General features: G+C 50.5%; 5 protein-coding genes across 5 annotated transcripts; 1 reads left to right on the top strand and 4 right to left on the bottom strand.

The window, feature by feature from the left end:
• Window positions 1-83: 83 nt before the first annotated feature.
• PSV08DRAFT_211585 (uncharacterized protein) lies at window positions 84-2,617 on the bottom strand (the record flags this gene model as incomplete). The annotated part of the gene is made up of 5 exons (XM_014222546.1): window positions 84-332; window positions 422-1,166; window positions 1,269-1,745; window positions 1,836-2,210; window positions 2,480-2,617. The coding sequence occupies 5 exons, from the start codon at window positions 2,615-2,617 to the stop codon at window positions 235-237; spliced, it is 1,833 nt and encodes a 610-aa protein (XP_014078021.1). The 3' UTR covers window positions 84-234.
• A 983-nt stretch (window positions 2,618-3,600) lies between these two features.
• Window positions 3,601-6,251, bottom strand: PSV08DRAFT_412926. The gene is made up of 3 exons (XM_014222545.2): window positions 5,225-6,251; window positions 4,787-5,157; window positions 3,601-4,735 (listed from the first exon to the last, which is right to left on the bottom strand). Exons 1-3 carry the CDS (start codon window positions 6,128-6,130, stop codon window positions 4,042-4,044), a joined length of 1,971 nt encoding a protein of 656 aa, XP_014078020.1. The 5' UTR covers window positions 6,131-6,251; the 3' UTR covers window positions 3,601-4,041.
• Window positions 6,252-6,946: 695 nt separating this feature from the next.
• On the bottom strand, window positions 6,947-8,256 carry PSV08DRAFT_190800 (Metallo-dependent phosphatase-like protein; the record flags this gene model as incomplete). The annotated part of the gene is made up of 3 exons (XM_014222544.1): window positions 6,947-7,522; window positions 7,566-8,050; window positions 8,106-8,256. 3 exons carry the CDS (start codon window positions 8,254-8,256, stop codon window positions 6,947-6,949), a joined length of 1,212 nt encoding a protein of 403 aa, XP_014078019.1.
• Window positions 8,257-9,009: 753 nt separating this feature from the next.
• On the top strand, window positions 9,010-10,270 carry PSV08DRAFT_366471 (uncharacterized protein). The gene is made up of 2 exons (XM_014222543.1): window positions 9,010-9,250; window positions 9,319-10,270. The coding sequence occupies exons 1-2, from the start codon at window positions 9,038-9,040 to the stop codon at window positions 9,835-9,837; spliced, it is 732 nt and encodes a 243-aa protein (XP_014078018.1). The 5' UTR covers window positions 9,010-9,037; the 3' UTR covers window positions 9,838-10,270.
• A 407-nt stretch (window positions 10,271-10,677) lies between these two features.
• Window positions 10,678-13,563, bottom strand: PSV08DRAFT_405787 (tRNAHis guanylyltransferase-domain-containing protein; the record flags this gene model as incomplete). The annotated part of the gene is made up of 7 exons (XM_014222542.1): window positions 10,678-12,285; window positions 12,342-12,535; window positions 12,638-12,810; window positions 12,883-12,927; window positions 13,070-13,201; window positions 13,392-13,481; window positions 13,550-13,563. 7 exons carry the CDS (start codon window positions 13,561-13,563, stop codon window positions 10,678-10,680), a joined length of 2,256 nt encoding a protein of 751 aa, XP_014078017.1.
• Between the last annotated feature and the right edge of the window lie 2,347 nt (window positions 13,564-15,910).

The following is a 15,910-nucleotide window of genomic DNA, read 5'->3' as shown; positions in this document are numbered from 1 at the left end:
ACTCACTGCGATTGCGAAACCAACGCCAGGCAATTGCCATGGCTGGACCTGAACATAATCAGGCACCGATAATCATTTGCGCGCACTTACACAAGCACAAAAACTCTCGTATTGCTATCTGCCACCATGCAATCCAGGTTTCTTCCAAGCGCGCCCCCAATGATGCTACCGAAGAAGTAAATCCAAGCCCATTTGTTTCGTGTGTAAGCCCCTGTCCTGTAGTAGTACTGATCGTCAAATCTCCTTGATCAAGGCCTCGTGTACCGCCCGGTCAACGTCTTTGCGCCTGAATCCTGGCGTGCGCCCAAGGCAAACTGCACTCTGGACTATCTCTGTCGCCATCGTTAGCCAACAGTTTACCCATATTTGGTGCATTGCAGCACAAACTCCCAAAGAAAAACAAGGCATCACGTGTACTTACCGAAAATAAGCCGCGAGACATCAATCCACGCGCATCTCTTCCTCTGCTTCACCACTTGCAGCCCCTCCAAATCATCTCCCATGGCGCGTATCCCTGGCCCAGTGCCAAAGCTAGTATTGTTTGTGAAGCCGTAGTCGAATCCAGGCGCGAGATCCAGTCCTAGCGTCTGATCAAATGAAATGTCGTGGTTAACAAGCTGGGTGAAATCACCCGCATACTCAGGCGCTGGGGTGCCGCCAAAGGACGTATCCATGCCGAACCCATTGTTCGCGGTAGCTCCTCTGTTCGTTTGTGCCTGTTGTGGCACATTGGCGTACGAGTTTGTTGGACCTTTGTCTTCGATATCGATCAAGCACTCCGCAAACGAACTTGAGGGGTTGAATTTGCACGCATAGTGCTCCTCCAAATATCCTTGTACGTCATGGGCATCAAACCATTCGCCTTCGAAGCCAGAAAGGTCCACTGTGGATAGATACTGAGCTGCCCTGCCTTCTACATTCCCCCACCCTTCCAGGCTCTTCTCTCTCGGCCCAATCCACTCTTGTCCCCAGAAATTTCTTGGGACAACATTGCCTGCTGCATCTCGTCGCGGATAGTGGGTCCCTGCACCTCCAAGGGGGGCGAAAGGCGCCTCAAACCAGTCCAGATCCTCAACAACCGTCCTTGACATGACTTGTTGGAAACGTTGCTTTATTTGTTCGACGTTATAGTGTGGAAAGTTAAGTCTAAAGATATGGTTGATGATCTAAGTCTCATAGTCAGTCCAATAGAGAAAAAGGTGATGATAGAAGGCTGCCGCAATAGCCCACAGCAACTCAACTGCCTGGCAAACAATCCACATACGTACCGCAGGCGAGTAATTAAGATGAGTAAGCACGGCGAATCCTGACTCTACTGTTGATCTAGCCAGCCTCCTGCCCACAGTCGATTCGTTATGATTGTATGACCACACGGGACTCAGAGTCTTCATCGACAAATCTGAGGTCGACAGAGAGGTTGTCGGTAAGCTCGCTGTGGCAGGAGCCAGGCCAGGCGCTGGCACGTTGGCGGGGTTGGCGGGGTTGGTGTGGAAGTTTGATGTTTCGTACGGTGTTTGTTGTTGGTCAGGGACAGGAATCAGGCCAAACGGCAATTCTTGTTGTGGGGCTATGCCAGCAGGTAATGATTCAAATACAGGCTGTGAGACGTGATGGGTCTGACCCGATTGTTCCCCATAAGCATATTGACTATGACTGATGATGCTGGGAGCCGATTGATCGCCGCCTGTAGCACTGAATTGTGAAGAGTAACCGTTTGGCACCGGAAGGTTTTGTGCCGCCTGGTCCTGAGCAACACCGTTAGCCAAGCTACGGATATTCCAAGAAGATGCAGAATCATAGCCGGTCGCGAGGTTTTCGTCATGAGCGCTACATACCTTGTTGTGTGGCTGCGAGACAGCAAAATACCCCCAGCCAACATGTTCAGGCTCAGGCTCAGGCTCAGGCGGTTTGCGCGAGCTTGCTCCTTCAGCTCCTTGCTCGACATCCTCGTCTACTTGACGCTGGCTCTCGCTCGCTGTTCTGGCTAAGCTCGAAAACGTCTCTTTAACGAGTTTAAATTCTTGGGCTAGATCAGGATTCAGCTGTAATAAGCCCGATCTCAGCGTTGATTCAGTGAGTCGATGAAAATTGTTGTTCATCTGCTCAATAATAGAATGGAGCTGCGTTGTTTGCGTTTTTAATGAGGCAATAGTGGTCTCTTTCCGCTGGCGGTATGCACGCTGTGCGAGTCGAATTTGCGTTCTTCGCCGCTAGCACCTTTGTCAGTGACAATATGCATGTTGAATTGCCCTTAAGTAAAAAGAAACAGCTCTTGGTAAGATGGATTTCAACCAGCGGCTTTCAAAATCGATATATGGTCCGCAATCAACCAGCAGAGGCTCGAACGCGTGGGCCTGAGATCTCCGTCTACATTAATAGCACGAGATCTTGAGTTGTAAGCGTTGATGCTTTCCTTGAACCAGCACTCGTTGCACAGGATCCATATCAGTTTGCGGTAAAGAGGAGAGTATCCACTCACATCCGCTGCCGTGGCATCGTGGGTATCCACACGGGGCCGCCCCCTGGTCTTCTTTCCAGCCCCGTTGTCGCCGCTGTTGCTTGTGCGCGAGCGTTTTCGCGACTGCTGCGCATGTTCTTCTGACTCAGAGCTCGTCATGATTTCCTACTCCTGTACTCGCGATAATGCGAAGTGAACAGAAATCCAAAGGGGAGAACACGACAGGGTCGCTCCGGCCACTGACATGCAAGATCGGTGCGGAGGCGGGCTTAGCCGATATTGCCCTATCGTGACCAACCCCAGTATCTACCACGTGACGGGCAAAGAATGATTATGTGAGAACGTAGGTGGTTTTGGACAAAAGTAATCTAGGCACGATGGAGAGTGCTTGTAATGACAGGAGACGGTTGTGTTAGACAAATAAATAACCGGTTGTTGGAATCTTTGCCTCAGGGTTCACGCGTGGCGCCAGCCAGCCAGCTTCCTTCGAAAAGCAAAGGTGGTCCCGAATGCCGCCGGTGCGGCGGAAGTAGCGGAGAATGTTCAAGGCTGATCAACGGCCCGTCGCCTCACTGTCATAGCGCATGCCCTTTCTGCACGCTGACCAAGCGGCTGCTGTGTGATTCCTGATGCAGTCGGCGATTGCATATACGAGACAATGTTTTCGCCAAGGGGTCCGTGTCGTCTCTTAATCAAGTTAGGAAAGCAATGTACTTAAGGTAGTTACGCTTACACTTTGCTGACTACCGTGTACTGAAACTCGAGGTGTCAGGTTGATAAAATTGAGCTTCAAGTCGTCGTAAACGGGCTGGTGTTGGTCGAAGGAGTTGCCAACGCGATTAATATTGAACAGTGAACCCCCGCTTTGACACAAGCCAAGCCTGCTCACGTGGACCAGCTATATCAATGTGCACCGAGAATGCCATGCTTTTGCTCCAAAATTAGAAGCGCTATGTGGCAGACATCGATCTTCTAGGCTCAAGCAGCGTCCCCCGCTCGAAACTTGGTTCATGAGGCTTGCCATCCGAAGACACATGTCAGGGCCCCACCTTGTGCTTTGACACGACGACCATAGCCTTATCTGAGAAATTCCAAGGAGGTTGATTCAGCAAGGATCCTGGTGTTTTTATAGATCATAAGTAGTCATACACTTAGCTCGATTAGCAATTAGCATAGCCTAAGCACGGCGTTATTTCCATGACCTGATATTCTTTCGAGCTAACACAACTAGATGTAGCATCTTCTATGCCCCGTGAACACTGTCCTGTCCAAATGAATAATCTTTGAAGTGTCGAACCATGACTTCAGCTCTGGCTACTTCAATGAATGACACGGCCGGTGTCTGAATGGAGGGTCCTATTGGTTTAAGCCTTAGCCAACGCTTCTTCCGTCGATCGGTCGAGACTCTCCCGGTCCCACCATCCCCACTATTAGCCTGCTCATCGTTTTGGTACTTGTTGCGTGCAGACTGTGGAGAGCAATCTCAGTGTGTTTGTGAGATTGGAGTATCTTTAGAGCTGGCAATGCCTTTGCTTTACAAGGACTTTTTATCTTACTCAGCATCACGCAGCGATGCGTCTTGACTAGGAATCATCCGCTATCGACATGGCACTATTCTGTCGTTCTCTATTGAGCACAGTGGCATGGTCTTCATCGATGCGCTTTTCGCCTTTGTCTTCGTTATCGATCCACTTCTGCAATCCTTCGTCTGTTGGTTTGAAGAAACACCACATCTCATCTGAAGTTGTGTATCCTTCGCTAGCACTTTCTCGGAAATTGCGCTTGAACTTTCTCTGAAGCCCAGAAGCAAGGCGTTTCTTGAACGGGTTGTCCACACGCAAACGGGCCGCTATCCATTCATCATCTGGCCGATTGTCGTTCGGTGTCTCTTCCATCAATGGTGTTTGAAGTATATGCTCGTCAGTCATGCAACGATTGATAATGGATTTTCCTCCGCCACTGTCAGGCGTCACAAGCCGTAGGAATTCGAGACTTGTTCCCACGTTGAGGTCAATAGCTCTTTCTGGATTGACGGTAGCCTTCATAAAGAAGGATGTCAAGTGTCTGTACAAGATTGAGAAGTCGCTTTGGTTGATATGTACAGAGCCTCTGACGGTTAGTAGATATGCTGGTGCTCCATGTTCACTGGCTTCTTTCATGAGAGACATTGATGCATTCCAGTTCTTCTCCCAGTACATGAATGCTTCACTAGCAATACCAAGCAGTGGAAGGTGTATTCGATGTTTAGGATCGTCCGACGGTGGCTTGATAGGAGCACTATCTCCGTATTAGTAGCACTCTTTGAATATAGGATGGGAGAAAACATGCCCCCAGATGTCATAGATGATGCCGGCCTGCACGTTTGTGAACCGATTTGTATGTCTGAGGACTTCAACCACGGTCGCCGCTCCAAAGCTATGACCAGCCATAGTCATCTTGTCTACAGAGAACCGATTTTTCCACTGAGACCAATCAACTCCGTTCAGGCCTCTCGATGAGCCACCTATGTAACCCTTTCCCCGTAGATTTTGCTCTGCAATCTGATTGCCGTCGCCAACGCAGATCATCTTCAGTACACGATATGCTTCTTCGAGTTCGCAAAGACGCATTTCGATCTGAGCGCTACGCAGCTCACTGTCAACGCCGTTCACGTTATTTGGTGAGGTGTCTTTGGGGTTATTTTTTGGGAAGATATAGTCCTAGAATCGTCAGTCCATTGCCGTTGCTTTTTTGCCCAGCCACAGGAGGAGATAAAAGAGTACAAACCACGTAGTGATAGCCCTGCGCAATCTCTTCCTCTGTATGATCTAGGTGGCGTAACTTATCGGAATCCTTCTCGCTTTCCTCGTGTCCACCCCGTATAGAATCATTTTGACTGCTGTGACCACGTGCATCTTTCCCTTCCTCTCCTTGCTTCTTGTGGTTTACAAAGGTACGAGGTCCGCTACCATCACGGTGCTCCACAGCACATACGACAAAACCGTAGCTTGCAAACTCAGAGCACAGACTACTGTATGCAGTTCTCGAACCACCAAGACCGTGACTGAACATTAACAGAGGGAACGTTGGCTCCCCATTCATGCCTTCAGGAGGATGACCTTGTTGGTTCTTGATCTTGTATCCATTCTTCTTCGAATTCCCTTCAGGGGGCCAGTGTGTGGCAAGGGGACTGTTCCGGTATGCACGCAACTTTGTGAGCATCGTGGTGGCACCGGACACCCCAATGCCTACAACGCTTGGTATCCCTGCGAACCGCGAATATCCTTTGGCCGTCTCTATTCTTGGTCTTGGGAGCCACGTCTCCCGACTCCATTTCTTCTCCCCTCCCGGTGCAACACCAGAACCATTTCCGATTGAGGCCGGATAGTACAGTGTGAATAGCACGGTTTCTAACTGCAAAAGATGTCTGCCATTTCGCTTGATATTGGATATAGATCGAGGAGATTCGACAGGGACTTCAATCTCCATGCTGCCAATGGAGTATGGTCCTGAAGCGGGGGATAGTGCCGAGTTTGGAAAGGGGAGATGGTCGCGTAGCGATGTGGGCGGTCGGGAGCGAGGCTTCTTCGCGTTGGGTACTTTGCCTTCCGATGAAATGTTGAGGAAGCTCTGTCGGCGCTCGCCATTCTCGGTACCAGTGATGCGCGTCGTTTGACGTTGAAGAAAAGACATGGTGGATGTAAAGTGGTGATACTGAGTAAGACTTAGGGTATCATTGGAGTAAATAAACACGGAAGAAAGGTGAAGCAGGGGGCCTGAGGCGCAGGGCTCAGGGCGTAATAAGCGGTACAGCAACCAGAAGGAAACGATGTTCAAGTCTTGTCGCCATGCTTCCGCGAACTTAACGGTTTTAGATGCGCGCTTGGTCTGTCGGCCGATGCTGCGGGCGTGGTCGGGAAACTAGAGGAGTAGTTTTGTCACTAGGGTATGATGTCATAACTCCGTTTTAGCCTCGCACTGCTGTCTGGAAAGGGGTGCTGCATAGCCCCCATCCACGTATGTACGCGCATGTCAGTCACCAATGTACGGACTATAAATCGTTTGACGATCAATCTTAATGTTCTAGATGATCACGTCGAGATATATAACTTTGGAAGCAGGCTATCCAGCCGGTTCACTCTAGCCAACACCACAGCGCCTGACGCGTACTTTGACAGCACACATACAGCCAACAATGGATATCAGCAAGCCGAATTAAACATTAATACTATTCAGACGCTTCCTATGATTATGCAGGTATAGGTCCCAATCGCAAAAACATGTACCGGGAAAACATACATGACCCGAGTAAATCAATCTGAGCCCTGAGAAGATTGTTGTTTGTTGAACCCTGTTCTTCCCCGACGATCGTTTCATAGCATGGCGGCGTTCATAATCGCTGCTCTTAAAAGCACACTTAGTACCTATGCTGGTGTAGATCCAAAGTTGAAGTTTGACTTACTGATGGTCCCACACTTCGGACCGCGCCGTGGCAGGCCTGGGCTTGAACTATGGAGCCGAAGTCTTTGACAAGTCCGTCGCCGAGTACTGATCGGTCCCAAAAGTGTTGTTGAGAGTTACTTTTCCTGAGACTTTTCCATTCTCCAAACGGATCCAGGTGTCGACAATGTTCTTGCCTAACATGTCTTCACCTACAACAATTTGGCGCGCTCCACGTGTCCAATCAGAGTATCCACCGTAACCAGAGTGTCGATTGAAGCATATTTTAAGTCCATTACCGTTGCTTGGAGTGGTATTGGGAAGATTTTTGGACCATTTCATACACCAGTCGACACCGTGGTCATGGCCTGAAAATACCGCCATGAGTCCCTCGGTCTCGACAAGTGCCTTCATGAAAGGTATATCAGCGCCACTGTATTTGCAATTGTTGCCCTGGCTGTCGCAAACGTCACCCTGATATCCGATGCGCTCTTCGTTGATGCCAGGATTGGCAGTGCGCGTGTGATCTTTTTCCTGAAATGCCCTTGTCGCGAATACTGGAATATGTACAAAAGCCAAGCTTGGAATAACGCGACCATGTTGCTGGCGGAAAGCAGCGTTGGTCCTACGGAACCATTCGACAACCTGCAAAGTCAGTACCGTCTCGTATGCTGCGGGGATGACTTACCCTTTCGTCTACCCAACTTGGAACCCCAACGTCTTCGCCAGTCGGCTGATACTTACGACCACCCTTGCTATCAAAGAACCAAAGCAACATCTTGAGGTCACCGCCATTTGTGGAGCTGTAGACAGGCACAAAGTAGTTGCTCCAGCCTACCTTATCGACCTCGCCAACTACAGACTGCGTGGTGAATGATAGCTTTCGACCGTTCTTACCTTTGACGTCCCACCACATGTGCTCCGACATAGAGAGCGTGCTACATGTCTTCGAAGCATCATGGTTGCCAAATGTCGCGCCGAAAGGCAAATTGCGGTCAACCAGAGGTGCCATGATTTGATCGATGAGCTTGTTGGCATCGGCAGGGGCGACCCATTCGCAAGAAACAAGGTCCCCGTTGAGGACTACAAAGTCAGACCGTTCATTGTCCAATACAAAACTCATGACTCCGATGGTCTTGAGATCTGCATACTGGCGATTTCGCACATATGAGGCTGTAATGTGTTGAGTAGATGCTAGTTACAAAAGCGGGTAGATGTCGTGACTTACGTTCGCCAAAGTGAAGATCACTGAAGACTGTGATCGACAGCTTTCTGTCCGAAGAGAATTGAATGCCAGGATAGTGAGGCAAAGCTCTCTGTTGAATTACAGCAGCATGAGCTATCGCAAAGAAGAGCCACAATACTTGTGCGCACTTCATAATGGCAGGGTGCTCTGGACTGACGACAACAAATTGGAGTAATTGTCAAAGTAACAGTTTGTGCAGAAAGAGGTGCAAGAAATCGTGGCAGGAGAAGGACGTGTGCTTGGAGAAAGAGATTTTCCAAATATATGGAGCCAGGTGCGACATGGTGAAGGAGGAAGGAGCCCCTATTCGGCTTAGCGTCGCTGCAGTGGTGAAAGGGCTAGGTTGCATGACGGAAAAAGGATAAACAGTGAAAGTACAAATATGGAAGGCAATTCGACGATGACATGATTTGATCTTAAATTCGTGTCAAAAGATTGTGCAAAGGGATACGGCTTGAACATCGCAACTGCCCAGATGTCGCAGAATTGAGGAATTAAGAAAGCCCTCTGAGCTACAAGAGAGCCCAGATGATGAGAAACTAGTTGTCTACAGTAGCAGGGTACTCAGGCTCTTGAATGATCGGGCACCAGTGTGTTTTGACATATTCATGGACGTGTTACGAGTAGAGGCCTGCAGAATAGAACAGACGATGATTGAAAAAATGGGACGCAGGGCTTAGGATATCAGCATATGAAGCATCGAAAATCTACTAGATATGTTTTACAGTCCTGAAAAAAAGGAATTGGCGTTGATACCGAAGACAGCACGTGAGACAAGGACAGAAAACTAGACTTGACAATGCGGTTCGGGAGTCCGCATGGGATTGCGCGCTGCGCGCTAGTAACGCCCAGAATTTCCCCACCAAAATTTCCTGGCGCGAACTCTCCCGTGTTCCTTTTCACCCTCAACAGCAATGAACGCCGAGGCATACCTGCGCAAGCAGGGCTGGCAAGGCTCCGGACATTCTCTCGACACGACCGGGCGCGGCATCAAGAAGCCTCTTCTTATTGCGCACAAGAATGACCAATTGGGACTTGGCAAAAAGAAGGCAGCGCATACAACAGACGACCAGTGGTGGATGCGAGCGTTTGACCAGAGCCTGCAAAGCATCGGAACTGGCAAAGATGTATGCACCTGAACATCGCCTGTCTTGGCGATTCAAAAGCAAAGTTCTCCAGCTAATCCTCTGCGCAGAGCACGCTCGACCAGATCCGCACCAAGGGCATCAACCGAGGTGGCCTGTACGGTTTCTTTGTCAAGGGCGAACAAATAGAGGGCACCATTGAAGACACATCCGCGATTACTACTGAAGCCTCGAATCCCTCATCCGGCACCAGTACGCCCCCGACCTCTGCCTCTGACAGCGAAGCGCCCGCAAAGACCTCGGAAAAGAAGAACAAGCGCAAACGGGAAGAGAAGGAAGCGTCTGCAAGCAAGAAGAGCAAGAAGTCCAAAGACTCGTCTGAAAAGACTTCAAAATCACAACCAAGCGATAATGATCAAGACGCCGTAGCCAAAAAGCTTGCAAAGCTAAAACCCGACGAGAAAGCAGAGTACGAGACTCGCGCTGCTGAAAAGGGCCAGACACTCGAACAATACGTCCTCCGCCGGATACAGAAGAAAGCTGAAAAGGATACGACAAAGGCGAAGAAAGAGGAAAAAACGGACAAGAAGAAACAGAAGAAGCGTGACAAGGTGCGCACAAAGCAGTAGATGTACAGGCGAAGCAATCAACCCGGACGTCAGAGACAGAGTCCCCAAAATACGTCCCTATTCACAGATGCATGATACGACGGAGAATATCGCGCATCATGTGGGATGGAGCTTTGAAGGCTCTACCCAACCTAGCTCGCTACTCAAAAACAGCACATGAGCAGCCGGCTCCACGCCGCGAACGCACCGAGCCAAGACTGCACATCAAGAAGGGAGGCTGATAATGAATAGTGCAGCACAATGAGTAACAAATTCGCGCAAAAGAGGACCCCGCACACTCAAGTGCGTAGACACAATGACGAAGGGGAAAAAACGTGCGAAATAACTTCAGCAACTTAGACAAGATACCAGCATAGAAACCGACAAAACGGATGTTCAGTCACGCAATCATACATTTGTTGTTACAGGGAGAAAACTATTCATACCGGAAACCTCCCCCCCCCACCGCGTAAAATGGCACAAAGAAGAAGAAGAAAAAACGTTCAATCATCAAAAACAGCAAGCAAACAATTCGTCATACCAGTGATACATGTATGCTTTTTGCAAAAATCTTCCCATATCTTAGGTTCATCCAAACCAATCCAACCACCACCCACCACCCCCATTCCATGTCCCCAGATCCCCCCCCCCCCCCAAAAAAAAGAGATAGAAGAAACAGAGGGAGAACAAAAAAAATTTCGTAACCTAGGATATGGCGATCCAGCGAAATCCTAAGCTCGAATTCTTCCCCCACGCCCCCAAAAAAAAGTGAGTGAAGAAAAGTGAGATTGAACCCCCCCCCCCCCCCCCAAAAAAATGAAAAAAAAAAAAATCCGTGATTTAATTGCGCAAACTTTCTCTTCACGCCGTCTTCCCACTCAGAAGCCAGGGCCGCTTATCCCAAAAATCATCCTTGATAATATCCACATGTTCCATGAGAATCGCCGCTTTACTCCTCTTCTTGCGATCTTTATCGCGTTGCGAACGACTCATGTTGACGGGGCGTCCTTCATCGCCACCACTGGTAGTAGTACCTCTCTTTCCTTCTTTCCGCTTCGACTCTGGGTGTCTGCGCTTCTGGGAGTCATTTGGTTGTTTGGGAGAGACGGTGTCTTTATTCTTGGGCTTGGTGAGGGCGGGCGGGGGATTGGTGCGGAGGGGCATGGTGGTGTTGCTGCTGGGGAAGGGCTGGGTGGTGGCGTAGGGTTGGGATTTTGGGGGTGATGGGGCGGCGGTGGAGGAGATGAGGGTGTGCATGTCTGGGGTTGGGTGGGGGTATTGGAGGGACGCGGATGTGAGGGGGGATTTTGTGGTGCTGGAGGCGGAGGGTGGGAGTTGGGTTGAGATGGCGGGGAGTTCGGGGATGCCTGGGTGTGGAGCCTGCTCGCTGGTCCAGGCTCGGCCGGCTTGACTCTCAGAGCCACTGGCTCTCCGTATAGGTTGCTCAGCGGCGTTGTAGACCATGGAATAGTTGTTCCAGTCATGCTTCGGGCTGCTGGCCATGACCTTCTCTCGTGTCCGCGTCTCCTCTTCTGCGCTCATCGGTGGACTTGGTAGGGCCTTGTTCTTTTGCATTGGAGGACTGACTCTGCGGAGCGGTGTGGAAACTGCCTCGTTAGGACTCGCCCCGCTCTCCTTCTCATCTGTGCCTCTGGTGGCTCTCAGTGTGCTAGATGATCGGTGAACAGGCAGTGACAATTTCCTGGGCTTATTATTGGCGGGGATGCTTGACATACGCAAAGGTATGAAAGGCGGCCCTGTCTGGCTTCTGGCAGCCGTATCAAAGTATGTTGGGAGCGATGGCTGACTAGGTGAGCGTCGCTTGAGTCCCGGATGCTGATCTTGTGGTAGTTGTGCTGTCGTGAGGGAAGCCGAAGCAGAGTGTGAGATGCCCCGGTTAACTGACAACGAGGTTTTGTGGCGGTATCCTGCTATCGGGAAATCGGCAGGAAAGTCATGCTGTGGTGTTGTCGGTGAGAAGTTTGTGCGTGTGGTTGGATTCGGTGCGTTCAGAGACATCGGAGGCTTGGTGCTTGGCTTCAGCGTTGGCGGAGAAAGAGGCAGAGGCGTTAGCGAGGGTAATGGCTGCTTGCCATTGCACTGCGGTTTACTAGCCCAGGTGGCAGTCGATGGTGGTGAAAGTGGGAAAGAAGAGTCGGGAACATTAGCACTACTCCGAGTGCTGATAGGATTGGAGCGGAGCGGGTTGGGAAATGCTGCCCTCGACATGTGTGGTGGTGATGGTGGCGGCGAGGGAGTCGACGTGGTTGAGAGAAATGTTGGACGCGAGCAGGAATCTGGCGATGCCACAGAAGTATCCAACTCTGGCAAAGTAGTCACAGCCTTTTCGATAGATTTAGACAGTTGATCTTTCGACACCCTCGTGGGTTTTGGTTGAGCGAGGGGTGGTGTAGGGAATTCCGAAAACATGGGGGTTGGCAACTCTTCAGGTGATATTGGGGGGAAGAACTGCCAATGTCAGGTGTCACTGTTCAAGACATCGACTGTAGGTTAGTATGACTTACGTCTCGGTATAGCACGGTCCCCTTCCTAAAGCAGTTTGGCTCGTTGTTGTAGTTGATTCCAAACTCTTTGAACAGAATCTCGTTTTTGTCGGATGATACCGTCCCTTTTAGTCTTTCTTCAGCTTCACGATGACCCATACCGCCCTGCTGCACAAGAGCCCAGAATGTGGTATTGTATAGATTGTTGATGTGACCTGGATTTCCATTAGACCCACCGGAACAATTGCAATGAATTTTGAGAAATTACAGGGGCCAAACTGCAAATGGTAGGAACAACGGTGTGGCGTGTTACTTACAATCAACTTGGCGCCAGCTCATGTAGTCGCGGAGATTGGTATTGCTTGGGTAGCAGACGGCGCGACCGTCAAAAGAGGGCAGTGGGGGCGTGAGAGGCTTTTGCGGGAAGTATTTGGCCCAAGAATAAACATAGTAAGAAGTGAAAGTCGAAACGATTGTAGTAGTCAACTTGCTACAGACGGGTCAGCAACGGAATGGGAAGTAGGGGCAAAACGCAGTTGGGCCAATGGTGGTGCTTGCATACCTTGCTCGTCGCTCAAATAAGGTACAGTCCTTGTGAAAGACGAAACTACGGCCCACGTCAGCTGAGCGGGTCTGTGAAACGCGGACGTTGGCCGTGTAGAGAAAGAAAAGGCGGGCGGGCTTAAGCCCTACGGGAAGCTCAATCTCCCTCAAACGCGGCGCAGGCCAACGAGGCGGGGAGGGCGCACCTGTACTCATCGCTATTGCCGAATGCCATGACAAGGTCGGGTATTTCTTGCATGACAGCCTTAGCCGCGGCGTTCATGACATCGATGCCATTCTTGTCATTGGGTTTGGTGAAGTTATATTTGGTCGTGAACCTAGCGGCATGGTATCAGCGAGGAGTGCTTGGTATTGTAGAATAGCCGAGAGGATGGCCTGAGGCAACATTATCCGCTCATGCATCAGGTGACGGGTACCTGCATACACTGGCGGACGCAGACTACTAGCAGCACGAGAAAGGACATGGCTGTAAGGGTGAAAAGAAGGATAAATAGATCAAGGACGTACTTTGAAAAGCCACGGCCATCGATTCGCACGACGATCCATGTGTTGGCCAGGAGGATGTCGGGTTGCTCAAACAAGCGCACATATTCATACCTGGGCATGGCCAGTTAGTTTGCCGGGGGCTGTGGATGTGTTGCGCAGTCACTACTCGTACTACTTACCTGCTGTTCGCCATTGAGTCGCAGCCAGAGTCGATTGAGGATCTGGGACCGATGCTGCATAGTCATCCAGAGGCCGGCGAAAAGATGACGGGCGGCAGAGCGAGCTTTGTGTGCTCTGCGAGTTGGGGGAGTGCGTCAGTGTGGTTTTGAGGGCTCGAGGGCGTGTGGGACTAAGAATACCCCGCGGCGCCCCGTAGCAAAAGACAGTGTTTCAGGATGGCAGACGTTATGCAGCTAGGGCGACAGGCTTCTGGAGTTGAACGAGGCGCACATGTCGAGTGCCTATCTGGCGTTCTCCGTGTCGACGACTGGCCGTGGCTTGCAACGGAGCCATACAAAGTTCTTCAAAGAACCGATTGGACCCGCATTTACCAATCCGGACCCTATGCGTTCATGGCGCTAAGGCCCGAATGTCAGCCTGTGGCTTTCGTCTCTCCCCCCCCCCCCCCCTCTTGCACTCAACCTTCTTTCTCATGCCTCACCCGACTTGTGGCCTCATATCAGCGACACGTATGTACGACGGCAGCAGAGGCAGTACACAACAGGCAATCCATGTACGCAGCTGATGCACGGAGCGCATGGCGTTTGCGGCACCCATCGATCGCCGCGCCGCCGAAACACTCATCGGACTCTCCATTCCGATGGATGGCAGCTGGTTGCAAATGGGCGGTGAGGCTGCTCTCGAGCGCATTCTGGTGTCGTTCACGGCCTGTTCAGTACGTGTGACAGCTTGTGCGGGCTTCATGCTGGCCCCGAAGCCCGACGTACTTATCCCGGGCGCCGGGGCCCAAGATAACCACCTAAAATCAGCCACAACCAGAGTCTCAAACACAAACACCCTGCAAGACATACAGGTACTGCCGATATCTGACCCGAAGTTTGCTGGCCATTGGCTCCCGCGGCTGCGCTGGGCAAGCCCATTTCTTTGCACCTTCTTGCTACGCTTCTTGGTATCAGCCATGCTGCCGTATCTACGCAAGCATCCCCCTGGAAGACAAGGCATAGTGTTAGAATCTTTTCTCAGACTTGGTGTAGCATTCATGGTATTACCATAGTATATCACTACAACCGCACTTCCGACAGCCGCATGGGCCAATGGGGACTCTTCGCGACCAAAATGACCGGTAAAAACAATTGTATTCGAGCACACAAACTCAAATACAGGTCCAAACTTCGAGTCTTCTCCGGGTATCCCTGTAGAACATGGGCCGGACCGGTGCCACAAACGAGTGGACCTTGATGTTACTCCCGCGGTTGCCGTGCTCCCGCTGCTCAGTCCAGTTCTCGCCTCCACACTGCTCACTCTCAGGTTGGCGGACAGATTGTGTTGGCTATGAATTGCATGTCTAGGTTGAGCATGCTCGCTCGGGGCAATCTCTTGGTATGCTATGAACAAAAAAACACATGACGCAAACAGAACAAGTTTCGTCTCGAGTGGAGGAAAAATACAATGGAGAAGAAAAAACTTCCGTGGCCGGCCGGCCGTCTGAAGTTTCATGCGTCGACACCTGAGACGTTGTGCGATTTCACTGGATCTACACTTAACATCGCATTCTGTCACCGGATGCGTCTGCATGGCCGGCTTGGGTTCACCAAGCAAATCTTGGCATTTGGTCGACGCTACCGTAAAGGCCCGTTTGCAACCGGACAATTTCACCTGGTCCAGTACGAATTGTTTGTGATTTTTGCTAGACTCACTTCTGAGACTAACAAAGAAGTTGAGATGGCTTGTGAGTGGCTGCTCTCGAGTCATGTACCCAACATGTCTTGGTTGCGGTTCGGTAAATGGAATAAATTCTCCGACAACAATGGCAGAATTCTGGTGTGACATGTAGTGTAAAGGCCCGGACTAGACTCCTTGGGAGCAGGATTCGAGTTCGTATTTTGCTGCATCTCAATCAAGGTAGAAAGACAAGGGAAGTGATTTTTAAGGCGCCTCATACTACCTCAAGCATGTGGAAATTAAACAAGAGCGCAATGCGCTGCCTAAGGAATACTAAGGTACGCTAGATGACAAAAATATGTATCGATCGCCGTGTTGCACGGTCACCCTATACACGCTATGGAAGACTACAGCGTAGTGACTGCCCAGATGTCAGCATCTTGTATCTTCTTGGCACCTACTAATCATACGACAAACCTTCCCCGCATTCTAAACTAGTTGCTGCGCTCGCGACTTGATTAATCTCGTCAAGTTCAAACGCCGGCGCCTGGCATAACTATTACAAGACCCTTCTTAGTACATTATACCAACAGCGTTTGACAAGTCTAGTGTTTATGCACACAAGAAACAAAGAACTAGAGTCTTGTGCAATGCGTCTAGGGCATGTAGATGGCAGACTAGTTTGAGCTTTAGTTTAG

This window comes from Bipolaris maydis, assembly GCF_028858645.1.
Source record: "Bipolaris maydis strain C4 unplaced genomic scaffold PSV08scaffold_17, whole genome shotgun sequence".
NCBI lineage: Eukaryota > Fungi > Ascomycota > Dothideomycetes > Pleosporales > Pleosporaceae > Bipolaris > Bipolaris maydis.
The sequence above is the reverse complement of the archived record's forward strand: the minus strand, read 5'-3'. Positions and strand labels throughout refer to the sequence as shown.